The sequence below is a fragment of the Antennarius striatus genome, chromosome 13 (genome assembly GCF_040054535.1).
Source record: "Antennarius striatus isolate MH-2024 chromosome 13, ASM4005453v1, whole genome shotgun sequence".
In the NCBI taxonomy this organism is placed as follows: Eukaryota; Metazoa; Chordata; class Actinopteri; order Lophiiformes; family Antennariidae; genus Antennarius; species Antennarius striatus.
Window position 1 is genome coordinate 565,916 of NC_090788.1, and position 24,590 is coordinate 590,505.

Sequence of the window (24,590 nt, forward strand, 5' to 3'; positions counted from 1 at the left end):
GGGTCAGGGGGCCACGTCAGCATAACAGTGGCCCCCAAAGGGCCAGATGTAACAGAGAGTAGAAATGTAACTAAAAGTAACTAAAAGTAACTAAAAGTAACTAAATGTAACGTTTGTTTGAAGCTCTCGGGGGCCACATAAAATGACGTGAAGGGCCACATTTGGCCCGGGGGCCTTGAGTCTGACTCCTGTGCTCTACAGGCTGCAGGTTTCTGGTGGACCCCCCCACACATACACCACCACTACCACCCTCCCGACCTGACCCGGCAGGTCCAGGTCTGTGTATTTAAAGGTTAAACTGCCCCCCAGGTTTGAATGCAGGAGTTTCGAGAAGTCCGAGGTGTCCCTGAACGCACCAGCTGGGAGGTGGGCCCACCGGGGCCACCCCCCCCCTCTGAGAAGGAAGAGGAGGAGGGGGCATTTCCTCCTCCCCCCTCCCTCCCCGCAGCCTGTTGGGTTCCCGGTAACGGAAGATGATGAAGATGGTGATGATGATGATGATGGTGATGATGATGAAGATGATGATGATGGTGGTGATGAAGATGGTGGTGGTGATGAAGATGCTCCAGACTGAGGAGTGACGTCACCGTTCAGGCCGGACTTTAAAACTTTGACGTGACTCTTGAGGAGGGGGCAGCAGTGACGTCATGGAAGGGTTTCCTCCACCGGAGACGGACTGAACCGGACCCGCGTCGGTGTTCACGTGAACCGAACCGGGAGAACCGGGAGAACCGAGCGCCGTGAGACCCGGTGAACCGGACATGAGCGGATAAAGGACGGCGGAGGACCGACGAACGTTTTTCCGGTGTCCGGTGGAGCGACGGAAGCCCGATGAGCAGCACGCAGACCCTCACCGACAGGTTCGGACCCGGTCCCGGTGTAGAACCCCCCCGTCTGGGGGAACGACTCGGTTAACCGATGACCGGAGGAAAAACGTCCCGCCGGACTCCGTTCATTTACCGGTAGATTTAAGCTCGTCCTACCTGTGGAGAGAACCGACGTGAGAATCCGGTGTTCACCCCCAGACGTTCACATCTAAGGCCCGGTTCTGATGGTTCCGGTACCGGAGCCGTGAGGCTACCAGCAGAACCTCAGTCCGGTGGTTTCCAGACCGGGACGCCGTGTTTTTAACGGGACGGAAACACGACCGACGACGGCCTCCAGCAGCTGTAGGAAGAACCGTTCAAAGTTAAATTACAGTCAAAATAAAATGAGCAGAACTACCAGAACCGAGCCGAACTTTAAAAGAGTGTTTCTGAAGTCTGTTTATGTCACTAAGTTAACTTCAAACTTTAATTTCTAGCGAGAAAACCCAGATTAAATAAAAAGAGACGGATTATCAATGGGGTCCAGTCAGGAGCAAACGTCCCTGGTGAGTCCGCCCAGCCTGCAGGGGGCGGAGCTCCTGAACCAGACCCGGATTCGGTCTGGACCGGTTCAGTTTGTTATGTTAGTGACGTCATCACGAAAGGAAGTGTGGGGTTAGATACTAATACTGGTGGTACTGTGACATCACATCCTGGTCATGTGACTTCCTGTTGATCCTGGTCATGTGACTTCCTGTTAATCCTGGTCATGTGACTTCCTGTGTATTGATATAGTCATGTGACTTCCTGTGTATTGATCCTGGTCATGTGACTTCCTGTGTTGTGACCCAGGTGGTGGGGGGTGGGGTTGAGGTCTGGGTGGGGGGATTCCATCCCCCTGAGGTCACGGGTGTATTTTTAGTGGTCGTCAGTTTCCTGTGAGGAAACGCCAAACAAAGCCCCATGTGACCCAGAAAGCCCTCTGATTGGCTGGCCTCCAGCCAGACCGTTTGAATCGCTCTGATTGTGTGGAGTGTTGAGAGATGCAGATCCTGACCCGCAGAGACCCAGTTCTGACCCCCATCAGGGTGTGGGGGGGGTCATGTTCATCAATCAGGACATCCCAAAGATCCCAATCAGTCAATCACTGATCAATGAGGCGTTGAAATACCTCGTGTCAGTGAGACCCGTTCTCGTGCGGGGGGCTTCGGGTCCTGGTCTGAGGGTTCTGGAGGTTCTTCCTGGAGCCTGACTCCGGTTGCTAGGCAACGCTGGAGAAGAATCCGGTTAGCGTCCCGCTAACGGACATGTTTACGGTCTGGATGGGCGTGTCCTCGCGTCTCCAGGGGGAAACACTGGAACCTCTGTTGAGCTGGTTACCATAGCAACTGACGGAAGACAGCACAGAGGAGCGTCTTCAGAGGAAACCTGAGTCGGGATCGGGTCTGGACCCGGATCACGAGGTGCCGGGTTCACAAGGATCGTTACCAATGGTTTAGGAGGCAGACGGGCTCCTGGATCAATAACCTGATCGGTCCCTGATGATTCTCGTTGAGCGCTGATCAAAGGAATTCGTTGGTCGAGACGTGAAGCGTTCAGCCTTAAGGGTTCTGGTTCTGATGGGTCCTGGTTCTGATGGGTTCTGGTCTGGTTCTGTGTGATGTTCATGGATCTTTCTGTCATCACGTGAAACATGGAGGACGACGGGGGGGTGTGGGTGGTGGGGGGCGTTGGAGGGTTGGACCCCCGTCCTCCCAGAGGACCCTCTGGCGTCTGAAGCATTTTTGATAACTGAAGTCTGAAGCAAGTCAGAAGACCAGGATCCAGACCAGGATCCAGACCAGGATCCAGACCGGGATCCAGACCGGGATCCAGACCGGGATCCAGACCGGGATCCAGACTGGGATCCAGACTGGGATCCAGACCAGGATCCAGACTGGTATCCAGACTAGATTGGGCAGGAGGTCAGGAGGCGGAGCCATAGACCTGAACTGATGCATTGAACGCGGCGCTGGTTGGCTGATGTTGACGCTGATGTTTATTCATTCCTTGATGACATCACCAGTCGCTGCCTACACATCGATGATGTCATTTAACTCCGCCCTCTGTGTCTCCAGGACGCCGAACATTCTGAACAAAGACCCGGCAGAGAAGAAACCCCGACATGAGAACTCACCTGTTCCCCTCAAGCACGACTTCGACCCCACAGGTGACCCACTGTAACCCTCTCAATGACTCTCTTATTGATTTGATTGATTCATTGATTTGACTGACTCTCCCATTTGATTGACTCTCCCATTTGATTGACTCTCCCATTTGATTGACTCTCCCTTTTGATTGGTTCTCTGATTTGATTGATTCTTTGGTCTGCTGCGGTGTTTTTTCTGTCTGAGGAGTTCCGTCCTCAACAGATGGGCATTGTTCCAGGTTCTTCTTGGAGAACCGGCCCCCCTGGACCCCCTGGACCCCCTGGACCCCCGGGGGTCCACGGGTGGTCATGGATCTCCTGTCTGCAGGTCTGGTCCAGCGCTGCGTGATCATCCAGAGAGACGAGAACGGCTTCGGTCTGACGGTCAGCGGGGACAACCCGGTGTTCGTCCAGCTGGTGAAAGAAGGTGAGGCCCCGCCTCCATCTGCACGAAAAAAAACAAACCACGGTCACCATGACGACACGCTCTGACTGTTTGTCCTGTAGATGGCGCCGCCATGCGAGCCGGCGTCCAGACGGGGGATCGGATCATTAAGGTGAGGAGAGTCTGGTTGGCGTCCCGGTCGTGTTTCTGAACAAATAAAGTTTAACTCGGCGCCGAAGTCGTGGGATTGGTCGTTTGATTGATGACAACAGGTCAAATCTGTTCCTCCTGATCTGATGGAACCTTGTTTAAACAGGTCAACGGAACCCTGGTGACGCATTCAAACCACATAGAGGTCGTCAAGCTGATCAAATGTAAGTCCGAACTGTTATTACACCTGTTATTACGCCTGGCAGTCCGCCTGTAATTACACCTGTTACTACAGTTGCTGTGATTACATCTATTAGTCCACGTGTTACCTTGTGGTACACCTGTTATCACACCTCCTAGTCCACCTGCTATTACACCTGTTAGTCCACTGTTACTACACCTGTTATTAGACCTGTTAATACACCTGTTAGTCCGCTTGCTAGTTCACCTGTTATTACACCTGTTAGTATACTGTTACTACACCTTTTATTACACCAGGTAGTCTACTTAGTCATTACACCTTTTATTACTCACCTGTTATTAAACTCTTTATTACACCTGCTAGTCCACCTAGTTAATACACCTGTTATTACCTCTGTTAGTACACCTGTTATTATACCTGGTAGTCCACTTAGTTATTACACCTGTTATTGCACCTGCGAGTTCACCTGTAATTACAACCGTTATTAGACCTGTTGTTACACCTGTTATTACACCAGTTATTACACCTCGTAACCTCACGGCCCCCCTCTCGTCTCCCAGCCGGCTCCTACGTGGCCCTGACGGTTCTGGGTCGACCTCCAGGACTGGTTCAGGTACTGGAGGAACCTGCAGAGGTCACTTCCTGTCTGTCAGCGCCACACTCACCTGCACCACCAGGGAGGGAGACGAGCAGTCATGTGACCAGCAGCACTTCCTGCAGCCTCCAGGGCGACGTCCTGTCTCCGCCCCCTGATGGGGTGAGAAGAGACGACCTCCAGACGATCGCTGAGTCATCAGTTACTGTTCTGAAGCAGGAAGTGACTCGACGTGTCGTTTCAGGACGGAGGCTCCAGCCCCCCAGCTGAGGAAGGGGACGGCGGTCCCTCGCTGGCCCCGCCCCCGTGTGGCGGTGCCAACAACGGGAAGTCCTCCATTGGTCACTGTGTGGGTTCAAAGTTCGTTTAACTAACACCAAAATTAGAAATGAATCATCTGCATATAGCTAATCAATTACTGGAGCAATCAATAAAAATGCTAACTGGCTAACACAACTGGCTAATGCTAGCCAGCTATCGTCAAACGCTTTGTCTCGCTAGCATTCACCGCTGGCTAACGTTAGCTGTGATGTCCTGTGTGGTAGACACTCCCAGTCAGCGCCGGCCGGAGAGAGGAAGGTCACACCTGTCCGTCACCTGACCCCGAGGACACACCTGACACGGTAACACACACACACACACACACACACACACACACACACACACACACACACACACACACACTTTTATTACTTCTGGTTTTGTGATTTCTCAGACTCAGTGTGTCTGCCCTGGTGTCCAGGACACCAGCACCCAGTGCATTGTGGGTAGCCCTCCCTATCTCATCAACCCTGAGATCATTGGAGCAGAAGACGACTACTTTGAGTCTCAGCAGGAGGAGGTACCTGAAATGTTTCTGTCATCACCTCCAACACTAACAGTAATCTGTGTCAGATTAACGGATGAATTCTGTGTCAGATTAACGGATGAATTCTGTTTCAGATTAACGGATGAATTCTGTTTCAGATTAACGGATGAATTCTGTTTCAGATTAACGGATGAATTCTGTTTCAGATTAACGGAGAGTGCAGCTCGTTTCAGAGCGTGGACCTGCTGAAGGCTCGTCCTGCTCATCTGGCCGTCTTCCTGCATCACGTGGTCTCTCAGTTCGATCCTGCTCCTCTGGTGGGTAAATTAATCTGATAATAATCTTAATCTTTAATCCCATTAAAGAATAATGACGGTGGTGTAATGATGCTCAGCAGGGGGAAGATAAGGGAATAGTGTTTGAATAAGAATGAAAGTGGGCCGGGGACGGATCCCTGTGGAACACCTTCACTGATGAACAAGGTTACATCCATCTTCTTCCTCTTCCTCTTCCTCTTCCTCTTCCTCTTCCTCTTCCTCTTCCTCTTCCTCTTCCTCTTCCTCTCCTCCCGTTAGCTTTGCTACCTCCACGCTGACATGTTCCAGCAGACCAGCTCCAGAGACAGCCGGCGGGTCTTCCTGGAGCTCCACTCCATCTTCCTGGACCGAGCAGCTGTGAGTTTGTCTCCTTCTCTCTGACAGCAGACGTCTGGTTTCTGATGGAACTCCTTCTTTTTCCCAGAACCTGAAGGTTCCTCTACCAGAGGCCATCACCGCTGAACTGGGTGAGGGCAGTGAACGCATCACGATGAGTCAGCTGACCTGGGCGACCCTGACTGGTTTGTGTTTTCCTGACAGAGAAGCGGAAGCTGGACTTAATCCCAGACGAGATCTGCAGACAACTAGTCCAGATCCTGCAGGAGTCACTGCTGCCAGACCTGAAGAAGAACCTGGAGGACTTCAGGTAGGAGGGAGAAGAGCAACCAGAACACCTGATGGTGGTGATGGTGGTGATGAGGAAGGGGATGAAGGTGATGATGGTGGTGATGATGATGATGAAGGTGATGATGATGATGAAGGTGATGATGAAGATGAAGATGATGATGAAGGTGATGATGATGATGATGAAGGTGATGATGAAGGTGATGATGATGAAGGTGATGAAGGTGATGATGATGATGATGAAGGTGATGATGAAGGTGATGATGATGAAGGTGATGATGATGATGAAGGTGATGATGATGATGATGATGAAGGTGATGATGAAGGTGATGATAATGATGATGATGATGAAGGTGATGATGAAGGTGATGATGATGATGATGATGATGAAGGTGATGATGAAGGTGATGATAATGATGATGATGAAGGTGATGATGAAGGTGATGATGAAGGTGATGATGAAGGTGATGATGATGATGCTGTCTGCAGACAGAAGCGCAGCATGGGTCTGACTCTGGCTGAGGACCAGCTGTCCAGGCTGGATCTGGACCTGGAGAAGGAGTGCTCGTGTGCGGAACACATCCTGTCCAGGATCGAGGACATCCTGTGAGCATGCTGACACGCACCTGTTTAGCCCCGCCCCCTGCTGCATGCTAACGCTGTCTGGTGTTCGTAGGTTAACGTCTCCGCCGACAGAAGAGGAGAAGAGGTGAGTCTGGAGAGAGCTGAGGGCCGACGGGGGCCAGGTGTCTGCAGAGACTCACACGCGTGTCCTGTCTTTGTCCCGTTGTGTCATGTCATGTCGTGTTGTGTCGTGTTGTGTCTTATCGCATCTTGTCGTGTCGTTTTGTTGTGTTATGTTGTGTCGTGTTGTGTCATGTTGTGTTGTTATGTAATATCGTGTCATGTCATGTTGTTTTGTGTCGTGTCTTGTCATGTTATGTCACATCATGTTGTTATGTTGTGTGGTGTTGTTATGTAATATCGTGTCATGTCATGTTGTTTTGTGTCGTGTCTTGTCATGTTATGTCACATCATGTTGTTATGTTGTGTGGTGTTGTTATGTCATGTCGTGTTATGTCATGTTGTGTTGTTATGTTACGTTGTGTCGTGTTATGTCGTGTCATCATGTTGTGTTATGTCGTGCCGTGTTATGTCATGTCGTGTTGGCAGTCAGACGATGCAGTTCGTGATCCTGACCTACATGAAGCATCTGGGGGTCAAAACCAAAGAGCCCCGGGGGCTGGAGCCCAAACGGGCTCGCATCAACTTCCTGCCCAAGATTAAGGTGTGACTGAGACACACACACACACACACACACACACACACACACACACACACACACACACACACACACACACACACATTTAACTGAACTATCTTCTCAACGAGCAGAAAAGCATCAAGCCTGAGAAGGACGGCGAGGAGAAGGTGAAGAAAACTCGCTTTCCCAGCATCCTCGGCCCGCCGCGCCGCCTGAGCCGAGTGGATTCCACCTCAGGTGAGAACGGCGTGAAACCTCACTGGTAAAAAACTTTATTTAAATGACTGTGACGAACAGACACCAGAGTCATTCAGATAAAATGTCTCTGGTGATTCTGGATATTATGGACGTGTGGCGTTACCATGGTGACATGAAGGTCCGCCTGACCCGTGAGCGTCTGCGGCGCCGCTAACAGAACCCTGTCTTCCTGTCCAGTGGGCCGGGCGGTGGACCTGAACAAGCAGCGCTCCCCAAAGCCCGCCTCCCCGCCGGCCGCCGGCGCCGCCGACCCGCCCGACGCTCCCGGGGTCGGCTCAGGTCGGACCCGTGGAGGTCACCTCAGCGAGGGATTGGATGCCGGCGTGGTGCCGACCACGCCCCCCACACTCAGCCCACCCACCAGTCAGGCGTCAGACGCCGGCGGACCGGACTCTGACCCCAGTGAGGTCACTTCCTGTTTGTCCAGGAAGACAAGTAAAACCTGAATGTCTGGTCTAAAAGACTCTACGTCTCCCCCCCCAGACGCGTCTCCGTTCGGCGTCCAGTCCAGACCGGGGGAGGGTCCCCCCTCTGGGGACCAGCAGGACGCGGGCTCCAGTCCCACCAGCCCCCAGTTCAGCTTCAGCCCCCCCAGCCTGGAGCAGCTCCAGGAGGAGGAGCAGGACGCCTTCAGGTAGTCGAGTCAGCGCCTTCGTCCGTCTGCGATGATGTCATTGATGATGTCATCAGGCGTCTGGGGGGCTCTTCCTGTCTCTGCAGGATGGAGGCGTGTTCGGGCGACGCCCAGAGCGAAGACGAGCCGCCGGGCGAGGTGGAGGGCGAGGAGGACCCCCTGAACTGGCAGAGTCTGGTCAGCCCCGAGGTCCTCACAGGCCTCACCCCCCAGCAGGTCAAACGACAGGAAGTCATCCACGGTGAGGCGCCGGAACAGGAAGCGGCGCCGGCGCTCGCCGTCTGATGTCTGACGCGTTGCGTTCTCCCGTAGAGCTGTTCACCACGGAGCGCGCTCACGTCCGCACGCTCAGGGTGCTCGACGGCGTGTTCTACCAGAGGCTGACCCGACACGCCGTCCTGCCCCCCCAGGACGTCCGACACATCTTCACCAACCTGGAGGAGATCGTTCAGCTGCACGGTACCGGTTTAATCCAGTTTAATCCATTGTAATCCAGTTCAGTCCAGTTTAATCCAGTTCAATCCATTGTAATCCAGTTCAGTCCAGTTTAATCCAGTTTGATCCAGTTTGATCCAGTTCAATCCAGTTTAATCCAGTTCAAGACAGTTTAATCCAGTTTAAATCCATTCAATCCTGTTGAATCTAGTTCAGTCCAGTTTAATCCAGCTCAAAACAGTTTAATCCAGTTTTGTCCAGTATAATCCAGTTTAGTCCAGCTCAATCCAGTCTAAATCCAGTTCAGTCCAGTTTAATCCTGTTCAGTTTCGTTTAATCTAGTTAATTCAGTTCAGTACAGTTTAATCCAGTTTACTACAGTTTAATCCAGTTCAATCCATTTTATTCCAGATCAGTCCAGTTCAAGTAAAAATGTAGTTAGATTTTTGGTGAGAAATTAAATATTGTAGGTGTTTTGTTGTTCGTTATAAATGATTAGATTATACAGATTAGATCAATAGATTACTGATTAAATCAGTGAACTGAAAATCTTCTGCCTCTAGTCTCCATAACGGAACAGATGACGGCGATCAGGAGGCGGAGCGAGACGTCTGTGATTGGTCAGATAGCAGATGACCTACTGGGATGGGTAAAACCAGTTTCAGATGACCTACTGGGATGGGTAAGTCCAGCTGGTCTCCTCGGTAACACACGCGTGTTGGTTTCAGTTCAGCGGTGAGGAGGAGGAGAAGATCACGGCGGCGGTGGGAACGTTCTGCAGCAACCAGCCGTCGGCTCTGGAGCTCATCAAGAGCAGGAAGAAGAAGGACCAGAAGTTCCACCTGTTCATGCAGGTGAGAACCAGAACCCCCAGGTGTCAGCGTGATCCCTGTTCGAAGGAGAACCAGCTGAGGAGACGAGAACTTCATCCGTCGTGTAGCTTAAGCTAATTTATTAGCAACATAATTTTAGACATGTTAGCCGCCGTTAGCCTGCTAGCTCTCCTTACGTTAGCCGTTGTCTTCCCTCAGGAGGCTGAGAGCAACCGTCTGTGTCGGCGTCTGCAGCTCAAGGACATCATCCCCATGGAGATGCAGCGCGTCACCAAGTACCCGCTGCTGCTGGAGAACATCGCCAAGTACACAGGTGCAGTACACAGGTGCACAGGTACCTGTACAGGTGCGGACACATCACCATTGCATCCGGCGTCACGTTGCGTCCCACTTCTGTTCCCACAGAAGACGGCGAGGAGAAGGAGAAGGTGAAGAAAGCTGCAGAATGCTGTAAACAGATCCTGAACCACGTGAACCAGGCCGTCAGAGAAGCTGAGAACAAACAGGTGGAGTCTCCACATGGAGGGGGGTCAGGTTCCCCAGGAGGTTCTGGTGGTGAGGAACGTGTGTGTGTTCTCTCCACAGAAACTAGAGGAGTACCAGAGGCGTCTGGACATCTCCTCCCTGAAGCAGAGCGAGAACCCCGTGGTCCTGGAGCTGAAGGTCAGGATGAGGAACCAGAGAGAAGGTCTGGTCCATCTGTCCTCCACCACTGAACCCTGTTCCTGTTGATTGTTGTCCATCAGAACCTGGACCTGACCAAGAGGAAGATGTTCCACGAGGGCCCTCTGTCCTGGAAGGTCAACAAAGACAAGATGATCGGTAAACCTGACTAAAACTAGTTCTAACTAAACTCGACTGATGCTAAACTAAACTAAAACTAAACCTAAGAACATTAACCGTAACTAAAGAAATACAGGTAGACCTGGAGATACGTCGTTTGGAGTTACATCGTTTAGTTACGTCGTTTGGAGTTACGATCTTTTAAAGTTACGTCGTTTGGAGTTACGATCTTCAGTTACTTGTTTGGAGTTACGATCTTTAGTTAAGTCGTTTGGAGTTACGATCTTTAGTTACGTCGTTTGGAGTTACGATCTTTAGTTACGTCGTTTGGAGTTACGATCTTCTAAAGTTACATTGTTTGGAGTTACGATCTTTAGTTACGTCGTTTGGAGTTGCGATCTTTAGTTACGTCGTTTGGAGTTACGATCTTTTAAAGTTACGTCGTTTGGAGTTACGATCTTTAGTTACGTCGTTTGGAGTTACGATCTTTAGTTGCGTTGTTTGGGGTTACGATCTTTTAAAGTTACTTTGTTTGGAGTTACGATCTTTAGTTACGTCGTTTGGAGTTACGATCTTTAGTTACGTCGTTTGGAGTTACGATCTTTAGTTACGTCGTTTGGAGTTACGATCTTTAGTTACGTGGTTTGGATTTGATTTATGCTGCATCTTCTGGAAAGAGTTAACGACATTAGCAGAGGTTTACCTCTCATTAACCATAACTAGTTCCTGTGACCTGCAGCCAGAGGCGTGAGGGGTCAGCCCCGCCCCTCTTTGGGCGACTCTGGCTTCACTCTGAAACAGACACACGAGGGTCTCGTTGGGTTCTAAACTGTGGTACTGAACTGTCCCTCCGTCCTCAGAACTCTATACCCTCCTACTGGAGGACGTCCTGGTTCTGCTGCAGAAGCAAGACGAGCGTCTCGTCCTGCGGTTCCACGGGAAGAACGTAGCGAGCGCCTCCGACACCAAACACATCTTCAGCCCCGTCATCAAGCTCAGTACTGTCCTGGTTCGTCCGGTGGCGACAGGTAAGGACGACCGTAGGTCTGCAGGTGGACCTGGTAGGCCTCAGGCGTGACTCTGATTGGACGGCTTTGACTTGTTCCAGACAACCGGTCGTTCTTCGTCCTCTCCATGTCGGATAACGGCCCTCAGATCTACGAGCTGACGGCGCAGACGGTGTCCGATCAGAGAACGTGAGTCTCCAACGGCGACGGGTGAGTTTGGCGTTTCCTCCACCTCACCTGACGCTCCGCCTCCCGTCCTCCAGGTGGCAGTGTCTGATCACGCAGTGTGCTGACGCCATGAAGGCCAAGGGGTTCAACAGAGACATGCCTGCAGCTCAGTCAGAGTGAGTCCGCCGCCACAGCCAATCACGCTCTGGTGAAGTCATGTGATCGGTTCTAATGACAGCATGTTTCAGTGCCGAGGGCGATGACATCATCAAACAGGAGAAGACGAGCGAGGGAACGTCAGGGGGGAGTGTCCACCCATCAGGTCAGTGAAACAGTCCAGGTTCACGCAGTGAAACAGTCCAGGTTCACGCAGTGAAACAGTCCAGGTTCACACAGTGAAACAGTCCAGGTTCACACAGTGAAACAGTCCAGGTTCACACAGTGAAACAGTCCAGGTTCACACAGTGAAACAGTCCAGGTTCACGCGGTGAAACAGTCCAGGTTCACACAGTGAAACAGTCCAGGTTCACACAGTGAAACAGTCCAGGTTCACACAGTGAAACAGTCCAGGTTCACACAGTGAAACAGTCCAGGTTCACACAGTGAAACAGTCCAGGTTCACACAGTGAAACAGTCCAGGTTCACGCAGTGAAACAGTCCAGGTTCACACAGTGAAACAGTCCAGGTTCACACAGTGAAACAGTCCAGGTTCACACGGTGAAACAGTCCAGGTTCACACGGTGAAACAGTCCAGGTTCACGCGGTGAAACAGTCCAGGTTCACGCGGTGAAACAGTCCAGGTTCACGCGGTGAAACAGTCCAGGTTCACGCAGTGAAACAGTCCAGGTTCACGCAGTGAAACAGTCCAGGTTCACACAGTGAAACAGTCCAGGTTCACGCAGTGAAACAGTCCAGGTTCACGCAGTGAAACAGTCCAGGTTCACACGGTGAAACAGTCCAGGTTCACACGGTGAAACAGTCCAGGTTCACACGGTGAAACAGTCCAGGTTCACAGAGTGAAACAGTCCAGGTTCACACAGTGAAATTATAATTAAACAAACTTTATTTTTAGTTTTGAAGCCGACATCCTTGAATCAAAAGGATCTTGAACCACATTTTATTGTTTGGCTCCTCCCACTTAAAGACTCCTCCCCCTATCCGCCGAGCATGAACCCGTTTGATGGCCTGAAGTTAGTGGACGAGGAAGAGGAGGCTGCTGTAGGCGGTTGTCATGGAGACGAGAACGATGATGAGGAGGTGGATGAGGCTGAACTGGAGGCGTTCCTGGATGGACAGCTGATGGACCGGCTGCAGGAAGACCACGCCCCCGGTTCAGCCTCCCGGAAAGGTGACGACGCCCTCAGGACACGTGAGTCACGCCTTAAAGGGAGAGTACACACAAACCACACACGTCCTGAATCATCCTCCTGCTCTTCCAGTGGCGATGCTGAAGCAAACGCTGTTCAACCACCTGATGGGCAGAGAGGAGAGTCGGGCCCCCGGTGGTCCTGGGGGGCCTGAGGGCCCATCTGATGAGAGCCAATCAGCTGCAGATTCGCAGGAAGACGATGCTCATGCTGGACGTAACGGTAAGGCCTGGATCAATATGTGTTAGCATGAGGCTACAGCTTAGCGTAGCATGGGTAGCATAAATAGCTAGCTATAGCACACAAAAATAAGATATGGTAATGTAGTTAGCTCTCAAATAGCAGAACGTGGCTAGCTGTTTCCGTCTGTTTATATGCTAAGCTAAGCTAGCATCACATTAGCATCTTTTGAGGTTGCACACACCTGAACCGTTGCGTTAAACCCCCCCCAGGTGGTTTTGTGGTTCTGGATTTTGCCGCTGACGATGACAGCGAAGACGTCGGAATCGACATGACGAAGCTGCTGTCCTCCTCCTCGCAGGCGGGGGGCGCCGGCGGTCCCAACCTCAGCAGGCAGCTCATGACTCATCTGCGCCTCCTGCAGGCCGACCTGCAGTACCTGAAGGTATTAGTCGGTTGACTGGCGTTGCATGATGGGAGGTTGAGTTCCCAGAAACCAATGGGACGTTTTTACTGCTATTTGAAGTTTAGCTTGTAGTTTCTTCTTCCCTCCAGGAGGTGGAGCTGAAGTACAACCAGCTGACTCAGCCCAGCTGTGAGGTGGCGGCGACGGCCGATGACGTCAACAGTGAGTTTCCCTCGTCGACCGCGTCTCGTCTCCTTCGCTCAGTCTTCCATTTAAAGTGAACGTTGTGATGATTTCCAGACGGGATCCAATGATCTTCTGCTCGCCGGCGTACGAGGTCACATGAGGTCACATGAGGTGACAATCACTTCCTGGATGGATCGTCGACCGCCGTCACATGGCAACGGGAGATGTCTTCATTCATTTAGGAACATTCCACTACGAGCAAGGAGAGACCCCGGAGGGCGATCCTCCCTCCTCGACCACACAACTGTCGGTAAACACTGGAGATGCGTCATGTGACGCGTGATGTCACACAGGTGAACAGCTGAGGGAAGCAGAAATAACCTCCGCTCTTATTCCTCAGCTCAACACACACATTACTCTGTCTCATCGCACTTATTGTAACGTTCACCTAACACCTGCCTCACTTATTTGATGTATGTCTTTAGCCTAGCCTAGCCTAGCCTCAAGCTGAATGGGTGGGGCTAGCTGTTAAAAGAAGAACACTAAGCACCTGATAACCTTTTTTACACCTAAATAATCTTTTTAAATGGAATTATTTTATTATGTATCTGCTGAATGTCTCTGACTGTAGACACGGAGAATAATAAAACAGAAACTAATGTGTCTAAAAATAAACCGCGTGTGCGTGTGTGTGTGTCTGTGCCCGTGTGTGTGTCTGCGCGCGTGTGTGTGTGTGTGTGCGCGCCTGCCAACAGTCTGGGTGGAAACTCACTCTCAGATGTGAAGAGTCTGATTATCTACTGGGTCGGTTTCATGGGAAGTCCAGGAGAAATGTCTTTTTTTCTGTATAAAAAGCAGAGGTTTACCTGTCACTATTATTATTAACTGTTCATATCATATGAACAGTAAATAATCACACAAAATAAGAATATTGACCGAAAAAAACTTTTCCTGGATCAATAGAATGCTGTGGAGGGACATTGTAGGAGCTGACTCCTCCGCCAGGGGGCAGTAATGTGTATTTGTATCTGTGTGGACGTCAGCTTCCGATAAACACCAAAGAAGAAGAAGAAAAGCAGGAGAAGAAGCGTCAGCCAGCCTCCCGCTAGCTAACATAAACACCGGTCCGCTGCTGTGACGTTTGGGGAGTTTTTTAGCCGTTTAGTCCGTTTTGTTCGTTCACACCGGCTCCGGTAAGCGGTAGTTTATCTGGATGCCGTCTCGGTCGACATGTTTGTTGGGGAATCTGAATAACCGAGGCCCGGAAGTTGCCCCGCGAACGGAAGGTAAGACATCGAGAGGGTCGGGATGCTAACTAGCCTCGCAGCATCTTCCGGTAAACAAACGGTTAGAACGGGATGAGAACGGCTCCGGTTCCCGGTTTACCGGGACCGTTATGTTCGGTATGTCTGATGGAAAGGTTTGAGTTTTATTTTGTGTTAGAACACAGTACTGGTGGTTGTTCTGTTGACCCAGAAACCCGAACCCGGTCATCCGTTAGCATCCAGCTAACGGAGAACCGCCTCTGTAAGGGAGGATTTATTTAAATCCGTCTGGAATGAACTGAAGGAACCAGAACCTGTTTACACCCCATCACACACCGGATCGATGCCCTCCTGGCCACTGATCGATTGAGTGATGGGTTGTGATCAGCTGTCAGTCGGTGTCTGATTGTGGTTCTCCTGTCAGCCCATGATCCAGCTGGAGAAGCCGGCGCTCACCGGAGCCATGCCGGTGGTCTGGCCCACCATCCTCGACCTGGGCAGGGACGAGTGCAAGAGGATCCTCCGGAAACTGGGTGGGTTGTGGCTCCGGAACCGGTGCTGGAGAACCAGCAAGAGAAAACTTTAATGTTAGGGATTAAAAAGGGAAAATTACAATACTAAAAGACATCTTATAAATCAAAGACGTCTACATTCTGCCAGAATAACATCATGACTTTCCTCAGTCATTATTAAAATGTGAATGATCCAAAGAGAAAGAATCAAATGGAATTATTACATAAACGAAGTCTGAATATTACATTCAAAGTATTATGAGTATTACACAAGATTTATTCGTCTCACAGTGGGATGAATAAAGGTGTAGATTATCCATTATTACAGCAGCTGTATCAGTAGTCAGATTAAAGAAATAATAATTAGAGCATTAATATACAAAAATAATAATTTGAAATTTCACAATTTACAAACTTTCATTGGAAACAAACAAAATGATGACTTATTTTAAGCAGCTCCCATTGACCACTGAGTTTTTTTTCTCTAGTAGTTTATGAAACTGAAGTCAGAATATTATAATGATTTAAGCATTAATATACCTGCAATCAGTTCCTACATTCATCTCCTCCTACATTCATCTCCTCCTACATTCATCTCCTCCTACATTCATCTCCTCCTACATTCATCTCCTCCGACATTCATCTCCTCCTACATTCATCTCCTCCTACATTCATCTCCTCCTACATTCATCTCCTCCTACATTCATCTCCTCCTACATTCATCTCCTCCTACATTCATCTCCTCCTACATTCATCTCCTCCTACATTCATCTCCTCCCATTGTTTCTTCTTCTTTCTTCAGACCAGACTCAGTTTGTTCCACAGTCTTTAAAGTCCTGATATTTCATAATAATTCTAAAGTGGAGTCGATGTGCTGAACATCTAGTCCTTTATTTGTCAGATCTGTGCTGGAGTAAAGCTCCACGTATTGTTTTGACACCGGTAACACTTCAGTGTTTGACCCTTTGACCCGGAACCTAAACCATCACCTCCTTCTGTGTCCCCAGAGCTGGAGGCGTACGCCGGAGTCATCAGTGCCTTACGAGCCCAGGGAGACCTGACGAAGGACAAGAAGGATCTGCTGGCAGAACTCACCAGGATCCTGGGGTAACGCCCCCCCCACAGCGCTCCACCAGTCTGACCAGCGTGAGGTTTATTCCGTGTCTTTATTTCAACCCCTCCCCATCCCTGTAGAATCTCGACGGAGCGACATCGAGCCGAGGTGCGCCGGGCCGTGAACGATGAGCGGCTGACGACAGTGGCCTACCAGTGAGTTCCTGATGGCGTCTGACTGGGAGCTGTGGTTTGGTGAACTGGTTTCCTCACTGACGCTCTGCTGTCTGCCAGCATGTCGGGCCCCAACAGCTCCTCTGAGTGGTCCATCGAGGGGCGGCGCCTCGTCCCCCTGATGCCGAGGCTGGTCCCCCAGACGGCCTTCACCATGACGGCCAACGCTGTGGCAACCGCCACAGCCAATCAGAACGCTTCCCTCCTCCTGCCAGCTGAAACCGGGAACAAAGAAGGTGAAGCAGCGTCGCTTCAGGTCGGGCTGAAGCTGTGTGTGAAGCAGGTTGAATGACATGTTTCATCCCCCCCCAGTGGTCGTGTGCTACTCCTACACCAGCACCACTGGCACCTCCACCAGCGCCACCGCCACCTGCGGCGCCATCGGAGCTGCCGTGAAGTCACCACGCCCCCCCAGCCCCTCGTCCAACGTGGTGGTTCTGCCCAGCGGGAGCACGGTCTACGTGAAGAGTGAGTAACGGTCCGACCAGCTGAAACGGGGCTGAAACGCACGATCACGTCAGCGCTAAAGGTTCATGTTGGGACACAGCAGCGAGGGGGGAGGGACGTGTTTTATATCATTATTAATGTATTGAGAATTCTTTAAATGAGGATATGATGAGACTCCTGTTCAAATGTTTGTCATGTAAAAAAATGTCATCAAGACAAATAATGAAAATGTGTACAGTAACCCCTCGTGCATTCGTGCATCAACGCTCACGACTTCACCTCATCGTGGATTTTTGGTAGGCAGTCACATGATACCGTACTCTCATTCTATTGGCTGACAGCATCAGGAAGTGTTCTACGTTCTGTGATTGTCAGACTTCCATGAGACACAAAAGTGTTTTAAACAGTCTATCAGAGTGTTTTAAAGGTCATACAGATAGAAGGTGGTTTAATATCAGGATGGGGGGGTCAGAAACGTTTAAATTACCCTGAATAATAAGATAAATAGTTTGTGGAATTCATTAATCGTGTGGTTCCTGGAACGCGTTAACTGTGATGAACGAGGGGTCCGTATATCTAAGTTTCCCTTCTTTGGTACTGGAGGCTGGCAGGTGACACAAACACACTTCATGTCAGAGTGAAAAGTGGAAGTCCTCCCATTCTGTATGAAAGGTCTGGTTTTGTCCAGCTCCACCACTTAGTTAGACTTTTTCTTAAGTTTAAGACAAACCCTGACGGCTAACATTGTCGGTACCTCGTTTGCTAGCTTAGCATGGTGTCTGCGCGGTGACTTGAAATCCAGAATAAGTCAGATGTCGTCTGATTGGCTGCTCCGTCGATCATAATCGACCTATTGGACGCCTCTCAGTTCAGTTCAAACCCCGCCCACAGTCATCTCTGTCCGTCCAATCAAAACCAATCCAGACCAGGTTTTTGCTTCATGACTTTGTCGATGACCAATCCCGTCCTCCGTCAGGCGTCAGCTGCTCCGACGAGGACGAGAAGCCTCGCAAGCGGCGGCGGACCAACTCGTCCGGCTCGTCTCCGGTGCTGCTGAAGGAGGTGACCAAAGCGTCGCCGGTCGCGACCAAGAGCCTGGCGCCGCCGGCGGGGGGCAGCCCTAAGATGAGCAACATCATGCAGAGCATCGCCAACTCGCTGCCGCCGCACCTGTCCCCCGTCAAGATCACCTTCACCAAGCCCACCATCCAGAACACCAGCACCACCACCCAGAAGGTGAGGCCACGCCCCCTCCCTGCCGCCTCCTCGGGTTAGCTCTGGAGCGCTAACGCCGCTGTCCCTCCAGGTCATCATCGTCACCACGTCGCCCAGCTCCAGCTTCGTCCCCAACATCCTGTCCAAGTCCCACAGCAACGCCGCCGCCAAGCTGGGCGCCACCTCCATCCTGACCACGCCCACCCACAAGCAGACCGTGGTCTTCCCGGCCAGCACGAGCTCCGCCTCCAACGTGGTCGCGGTGACCACTGTGGTGTCGTCCACGCCCCCGGTGGTCATGTCCACGATGGCGACATGTAGGTACCAGACGGCGTGGTTCATAGCCCCGCCCACCAGAAGCTTCACAGCTAACTGAGCTAACAGTAGCCGTTTCTGTAGCAGCTAGCCGTGTTAGCAGTGTAGCAGCAGACCTGAGGTGGCTAGCTGTTAGCTCCAGGCTAATGGTGGTGTTGGTGCTCTAGGCTCCTCCTCAGCGGCGGTGAAGGTGGCCTCGGCTCGCCTGCCCTCCCCGAAGACCCTGATGGGCTCCCCCGCCCAGATCCTGGCCCAGTTCCCCAAGCAGCAGTCGCCCAAACAGCTGCAGCAGAGCTCGCCCGTCGGGCCGGGGGGCGTGGCCCAGAGCAGCAGCTCGCCCGGATCCAAACCCACCATCCAGATCAAGCAGGAGTCAGGTGACGTGACGCCGCCGCCAGCAGCTTCCTGTCAGGACTTCCTGTCATGGTGTTCCTGTCCCCCCCCACAGGAGTGAAGATCATCACCCAGCAGGTCCAGCCCAGTAAGATCCTCCCCAAACCCTCGTCGGTGGCGCTGTCCGGCAGCAGCTCCTCCCCCATCATGGTGGTCAGCAGCAATGGCGCCATCATGACCACCAAGCTGGTGACACAGCCCACAGGTGAGCCTGACGCTCCGTAGCTCCGCCCCTGAAGGGATGATGGGTACTGACGGTCCTGTTCTGCAGCCGCCCAGGCCACCTACACCCGCCCCACTGTCAGCCCCAGCATCGGCGCCCGCATCTCCGCCTCCAGCGGCGGCACCACCTACGTGAAGACCACCAGCGGCAGCATCATCACCGTGGTCCCCAAGTCCCTGGCCACGCTGGGGGGCAAGATCATCAGCAGCAACATCGTCTCCGGTGAGTGGGCGGGGTCTGTGGGCGGGCGTGTCTGTTGGCGATCCGGTCGCTCGTGTCTCAGTGTCGCCTCCCCTCCGCCACAGGAACCACCACCAAGATCACCACCATCCCCATGACCTCCAAGCCCAACGTCATCGTGGTCCAGAAGAGCAGCGGGAAGGGGGCCACCATCCAGGGCCTCCCCGGGAAGAACGTGGTCACCACGCTGCTGAACGCCGGGGTCAGTCACCGGTACCATCCCCCCCGAACACAACGTCCAACCAGAACGCTCCGGTGTTGTAGGGCGGAGAGGGTTCTGGTGCTCAGGGTCGTGATGGCGTTGGCAGAAGGTTGAGTCTCAGTGGGTCTGAGAGCGGTTCTCTAGAGTCTGGTTCTCAGTCTTCAGTGGTCGTAGCTCCATCGTTTGAAGACGTTGTCGTTTCATTTCTACTCGGTTCAGGAGCTTTTTGTTGGTGACATCAGCGTTGCTAGGCAACGTGACGTCAGGTTTTATCTGTGAGCGTCCGTAAGTGAGGGTAGGCCACAGGAAGGACTTCAGTCCACCAGGCTTCAGGTCCCACAGCCTCCTGTTTGCGATCACATGTGACTAACAGCCCGAGATCGTTGAACTGGAACACCTGTCCCCCCGTGATGGGGTGTAGGCGGCTTACGGGGGGGTCCATGGTTCAAAAATGACCAAGACGTGGGTCTTCTTGCTCTTGTTGGAGGTCTAGTTGCTCACTTTTGAAAACCGCAGCGTTGAACTTCAGCGTTGGAGCTGTTAGCGAGTAGAACCGAGTCATCTGCATACCGGAGATCCTGTGTCCACACCATAACCCATGATTCCTTTGGCTGAGTTTCTAAGAACGTAACCAGGGAAGTGGCTCGCCCACTGCCCTGGTGGGGCAGTGGGCGAGCCCCACCTTGAGCAATGATGTCACGTTGTGGACTTGTGACATCACTGTTTGTGTTCCAGGGTGAGAAGGGCCTCCAGGCGGTCCAGGGGACCAAGCCGGCCATCATCACGGCCAGCAGACCCATCACCAAGATGATCGTCACCCAGCCCAAAGGCCTGACCGCCGCCGCCGCGGCCGCCGCCACCAAGATCATCCCCACCAAGATCGTCTACGGCCAGCAGGGCAAGACGCAGGTGTGAACGGCTCCCGAGGCGGTCTGAGCCGGAACCGGACGCCGCCCCGCCTCGAAACCGTTAACGACCCGCCCCTGTCCCCCTTCAGGTCCTCATCAAGCCCAAGCCCGTCTTCCAGACGGCGGTGATGAGCGAGCAGACCCGGCAGCTGGTCACCGAGACACTGCAGCAGGCCACCCGATCGGCGGAGGCCCCACCGGCCCCGGCGCCGGGTCAGGACGGGTCCACTAGGGACGAGTCCGCCGGGGAGGCGTCCCACCACGGCGCCGCTCAGGGTAGGTGTCCGTCAGCGGGCGGGGTCCAGCCGGGCGCCGGCAAGAAGTGAGGTTTAGTGTCACGTGTCCTCATCCCCCAGAGCCGCCGCCCATCGTCCACGTGGTGGCGTCCAGGGAGGAGTGGGCGGAGCAAGAGGTGTCGGTGGAGTCCAGCCCCACCATCATCTACCAGGACGTGAGCGGGGGGGAGCCCCCGTCTGCCACCTCCACCATCAAAGCCCTGCTGGAGCTGCAGCAGACCACAGGTGAGGCGCTGGCGCTGTGACGCTAGCGCTGTGACGCTAGCGCTGTGACGCTAGCGCTGTGACGTTAGCGCTGTGACGCTGGCGCTGTGACGTTAGCGCTGTGACGTTAGCGCTGTGACGTTAGCGCTGTGACGCTGGCGCTGTGACGTTAGCGGTCCAAACGTTAGCGCTGTGACGTTAGCGGTCCAAATGTTAGCGCTGTGACGCTGGCGCTGTGACGTTAGCGCTGTGACGTTAGCGGTCCAAACGTTAGCGCTGTGACGTTAGCGGTCCAAACGTTAGCGCTGTGACGTTAGCGCTGTGACGTTAGCGGTCCAAACGTTAGCGCTGTGATGTTAGCGTTGTGACGTTAGCGTTGTGACGTTAGCGCTGTGACGTTAGCATTGTGACGTTAGCGCTGTGACGTTAGCGGTCCAAACGTTAGCGCTGTGAACCAGGTTCTGGTGTCATTGGTGTCGTCTCAAACTGGGGGCTAAACATTGACAGTGGTAACGCTGAGTCAGCAGACTGGAACCGGCGTTACGACACCCACGGGTCCGTCAGGTCACCTGACCCGGTCCTCAGGCCGGGGGTGTCACTGTGTCCTGTTGTTCTGTGGGCAGTGAAGGAGAAGGGGGAGTCCAGACCCCGACAGCACACCATCGACCTGAGTCAGATGGCCGTCCCCCTGCAGGTGGCCCCCGACAAGAAGCCCACCCCCGACTCCACCAGAGCCCCCACCTCAGAGGCCGACGCCCGGACCGAGTACGCCCCCCCAGGTACCGCTCCACAGACCCCCCCAGGTCACCTGTACAGGCAGGGGGCCCCGTCTGGCTGGAACATGGTACAGTCAATCCGTGTGTGTGTGTGTGTGTGTGTGTGTGTGTGTGTGTGTGTGTGTGTGTGTGTGTGTGTCTGTGTGTGTGTGTGTCTGTGTGTGTGTGTGTGTGTGTGTGTGTGTCTGTGTGTGTGTGTGTCTGTGTGTGTGTGTGTGTGTGTGTGTGTGTCCAGGTAAAGGCAGAGTGGGCGTGTCCTCAGAGGGGGAGGACGTGTCCTCCAGTCACGTCCTGGTGAAGCCGTACAAACCCAGCAGCAGTCAGGTCTCCATGGCAACCAAACCAGTAGCCGTATCCATGGCGACGCAGGTCAGTCACCCGGTGAAGGCGTGACCTGCATGCTAACGCACGCGTTCAGGGTTTCGTGTCATTTATTTGCGTACAAACTGTCTCCGTCATCGTGGTGACGCCCCTCGTTGTCGTGGTAACGCCCTTCGGCCCTCTTCTCTCAGGACGTGAAGCCCGACCCGGCGCTGGAGGCGGGCGACGTGGAGGGCGACACTCTGGACCCCCAGACCGGCCTGTTTTACCGCTCCAGCCAATCAGCTCCAGACCCGCTCAAACCGGCCCCGCCCCCCACCGGAGCCCAGCCCACAGAGGGGGAGCAGAACCGACTGAGCTCCGCCCCCATCCAGCCGCCGCCGCAGCTGCAGAGCAAACCTCAGGCCAGCCCTTCCCCCTCCTCCTCCTCCTCCCCCCAGGCCACGCCTCCCCTGACGAAGAAACTCCCCAAGCTTCGGGAACAGAGCCCCAAAGACAGACCCCCGGCCACGCCCGTCCCGTCAGGGGCCAAGGTCGCGACCCCGGGGACTCCGACCAAGCCCCCGATGACGCCGCAGCTCCCCAAGCTGCAGCAGGCCCCCACCTCCCACCACCGGCCCCTGCACACGCCCATGTCCCAGCCCCCCCCGCTGCAAGCGCACCACCCGGTGAGCAGCGACAAGACCGGCTCCAGCCAGGTGAGGGCCCCACTGGTCCCACTGGTCCCACTGGTCCCACTGGTCCCACTGGTCCCACTGGTCCCACTGGTTCCTGACCTGTGTGTTTGTCTTCCCAGCAGCCAATCATCACGCAGAGCGCCACCGTCACCAAGATCACCTTCGGCAGTGAGGCGGCCGCCAAACTGGTCCCCGAGTCCAGCTGCGGGCCCCCGGGGGCCAAGCCCTCGGTGTCGGACATCCTGAAGATCTCCATGATGGAGGCGGAGATCGACCCCAGCACCGAGCCCATGGTGGTGGACTCCTCCAGCGACTGCGGGGGCCTGGGGAAGGCCCTGGAGGTCCGCGCCGTGTCGGGGACCCTGGACGCGGGGCAGTTCATCAGCTCATCGGGGGCCGCGGTTCACCACGCCCACAGCAAGACCCCCCAGTTCGGGAAAGACGAGCTGGAGGTCATCGAGGTGAGACGGCGCTTTGGAACGGAGAGAGAATATAAAATACTTTTAAATATGGTGGAACCACCAAGTAGGAGTCTGATCCATCATTAGTCAGTTTTTAAACTAAAATCATTTTATTGCGTTCCAGCCTGTAGAACAACTCCTAAATTATGAAAATAACATTTTATCCACCAATAGACACGCAGGATTGACCTGTGTGTAGTTAATTATAGATAAGTTACGTAAACAATGATAAAGAATGAAAAGAAACGCAAACGTCAGGAGAACACCGGAGCTACGGCTTTAGTCCTCCAACCAGAACCAGATCCGGTCTGACTGATGTTGTCTCCGTTGTGATGGCGATCAGTGATTGGTGGGGACTGTGTCATGTGACCTCCAGGTGATCCCTCAGTTCTCCATCCTCCCTGACTCCAGCCAGTCTAACGTGGTGGTGGAGCCCAGCGGTTTCCTGGAGATCACCAACTACACCAGCCAGCAGCTGGAGGAGGACAGCCCCATGGAGCAGGAGGTGGACAGCAGCAACGACGAGGCGGCCGCCGCCAGCCCCCCCGGCCGGCCCTAGGAGCCCCTGACCCCCCCACCGGCCCTGGGAGCCCCTGACCCCCCCACCGGCCCTAGGAGCCCCTGACCCCCCCGCCGGACTCCTCCAGCAGACGGATGTAAATATCAGGACGTGTGTCTGACTTCCAGCAGGAGTGACGTTCACGTCCCGGCTGATCGCACACGAACCCGCCGGCGCTCCGTTCCACTCCGTTAACGACGGGTTGAACATTTTCTAGTCGGTCCTGAGAACCGGTTTGGACCGGTTCGGGTCCCACTGACCCGAGAACCCCACAGCGTGTTTGAGTGTTTCTGCAAACTGTCTTTAAACTTTACGTTTCTGTTTCAAACCTTTTTGATCGATATTCAATAAAACCTCCGACTAGAAGGAGTGGTGTGAGTGTTGAAGGACGGAGGGGGCGTCACGGTGCGTTCAGGTCCCGTAGGACATCTCTGCTGGGGATTGACGGACCCTGAGCACCGAGAACACTTATTCTGTTAGTTATAAAATTGAAATCACTTTTTAATTCCAGTGCAGATGACTGAATGGTTGACGGGCGTGTTGAAGCATCCAGACGGGTTGAGGTCAAACCGGTGCAGGTGAGTCACAACTTGGCGACACGCTAACGTCACCCTGGCGTGAGCCGCTGGAGGCGTTTGGTCCGGTGACGTCTGTTAAACACTGACAGAACGTTCCACAGCGATAAGATGTCAA

The 24,590-nt window shown here is 53.4% G+C and overlaps 2 protein-coding genes across 5 annotated transcripts; both read left to right on the plus strand.

Moving 5' to 3' along the window:
• Positions 1-545: 545 nt before the first annotated feature.
• arhgef12b (Rho guanine nucleotide exchange factor (GEF) 12b) lies at positions 546-14,265 on the plus strand. Of its 4 annotated transcripts, none has more exons than XM_068330609.1 (36): positions 546-860; positions 2,924-3,015; positions 3,323-3,421; positions 3,502-3,551; positions 3,696-3,753; positions 4,292-4,488; positions 4,571-4,675; positions 4,872-4,949; positions 5,042-5,167; positions 5,341-5,451; positions 5,710-5,808; positions 5,876-5,918; positions 5,992-6,097; positions 6,565-6,681; positions 6,752-6,784; positions 7,249-7,363; positions 7,471-7,576; positions 7,775-7,999; positions 8,081-8,231; positions 8,318-8,472; positions 8,544-8,690; positions 9,230-9,348; positions 9,395-9,520; positions 9,698-9,812; positions 9,905-10,005; positions 10,085-10,162; positions 10,246-10,321; positions 11,143-11,310; positions 11,391-11,478; positions 11,553-11,633; positions 11,706-11,779; positions 12,602-12,826; positions 12,897-13,046; positions 13,277-13,449; positions 13,560-13,632; positions 13,711-14,265. In XM_068330609.1, the coding sequence occupies exons 1-36, from the start codon at positions 832-834 to the stop codon at positions 13,722-13,724; spliced, it is 3,903 nt and encodes a 1,300-aa protein (XP_068186710.1). In that variant the 5' UTR covers positions 546-831; the 3' UTR covers positions 13,725-14,265. The 4 variants fall into 4 exon arrangements, with proteins under 4 accessions (XP_068186710.1, XP_068186712.1, XP_068186714.1 ...); XM_068330611.1 differs by having other exon boundaries at positions 5,069-5,167; XM_068330613.1 differs by having other exon boundaries at positions 548-860; positions 5,069-5,167; positions 9,230-9,315.
• Positions 14,266-14,654: 389 nt separating this feature from the next.
• Positions 14,655-24,289, plus strand: emsy (EMSY transcriptional repressor, BRCA2 interacting). Its single transcript, XM_068330614.1, has 20 exons — positions 14,655-14,882; positions 15,286-15,394; positions 16,381-16,480; positions 16,568-16,642; positions 16,721-16,896; positions 16,973-17,128; positions 18,084-18,343; positions 18,414-18,639; positions 18,805-19,014; positions 19,086-19,235; positions 19,302-19,475; positions 19,559-19,695; positions 20,431-20,604; positions 20,693-20,879; positions 20,960-21,124; positions 21,727-21,882; positions 22,115-22,248; positions 22,392-22,898; positions 22,997-23,338; positions 23,715-24,289. The coding sequence occupies exons 2-20, from the start codon at positions 15,289-15,291 to the stop codon at positions 23,895-23,897; spliced, it is 3,618 nt and encodes a 1,205-aa protein (XP_068186715.1). The 5' UTR covers positions 14,655-14,882; positions 15,286-15,288; the 3' UTR covers positions 23,898-24,289.
• Positions 24,290-24,590: the final 301 nt, after the last annotated feature.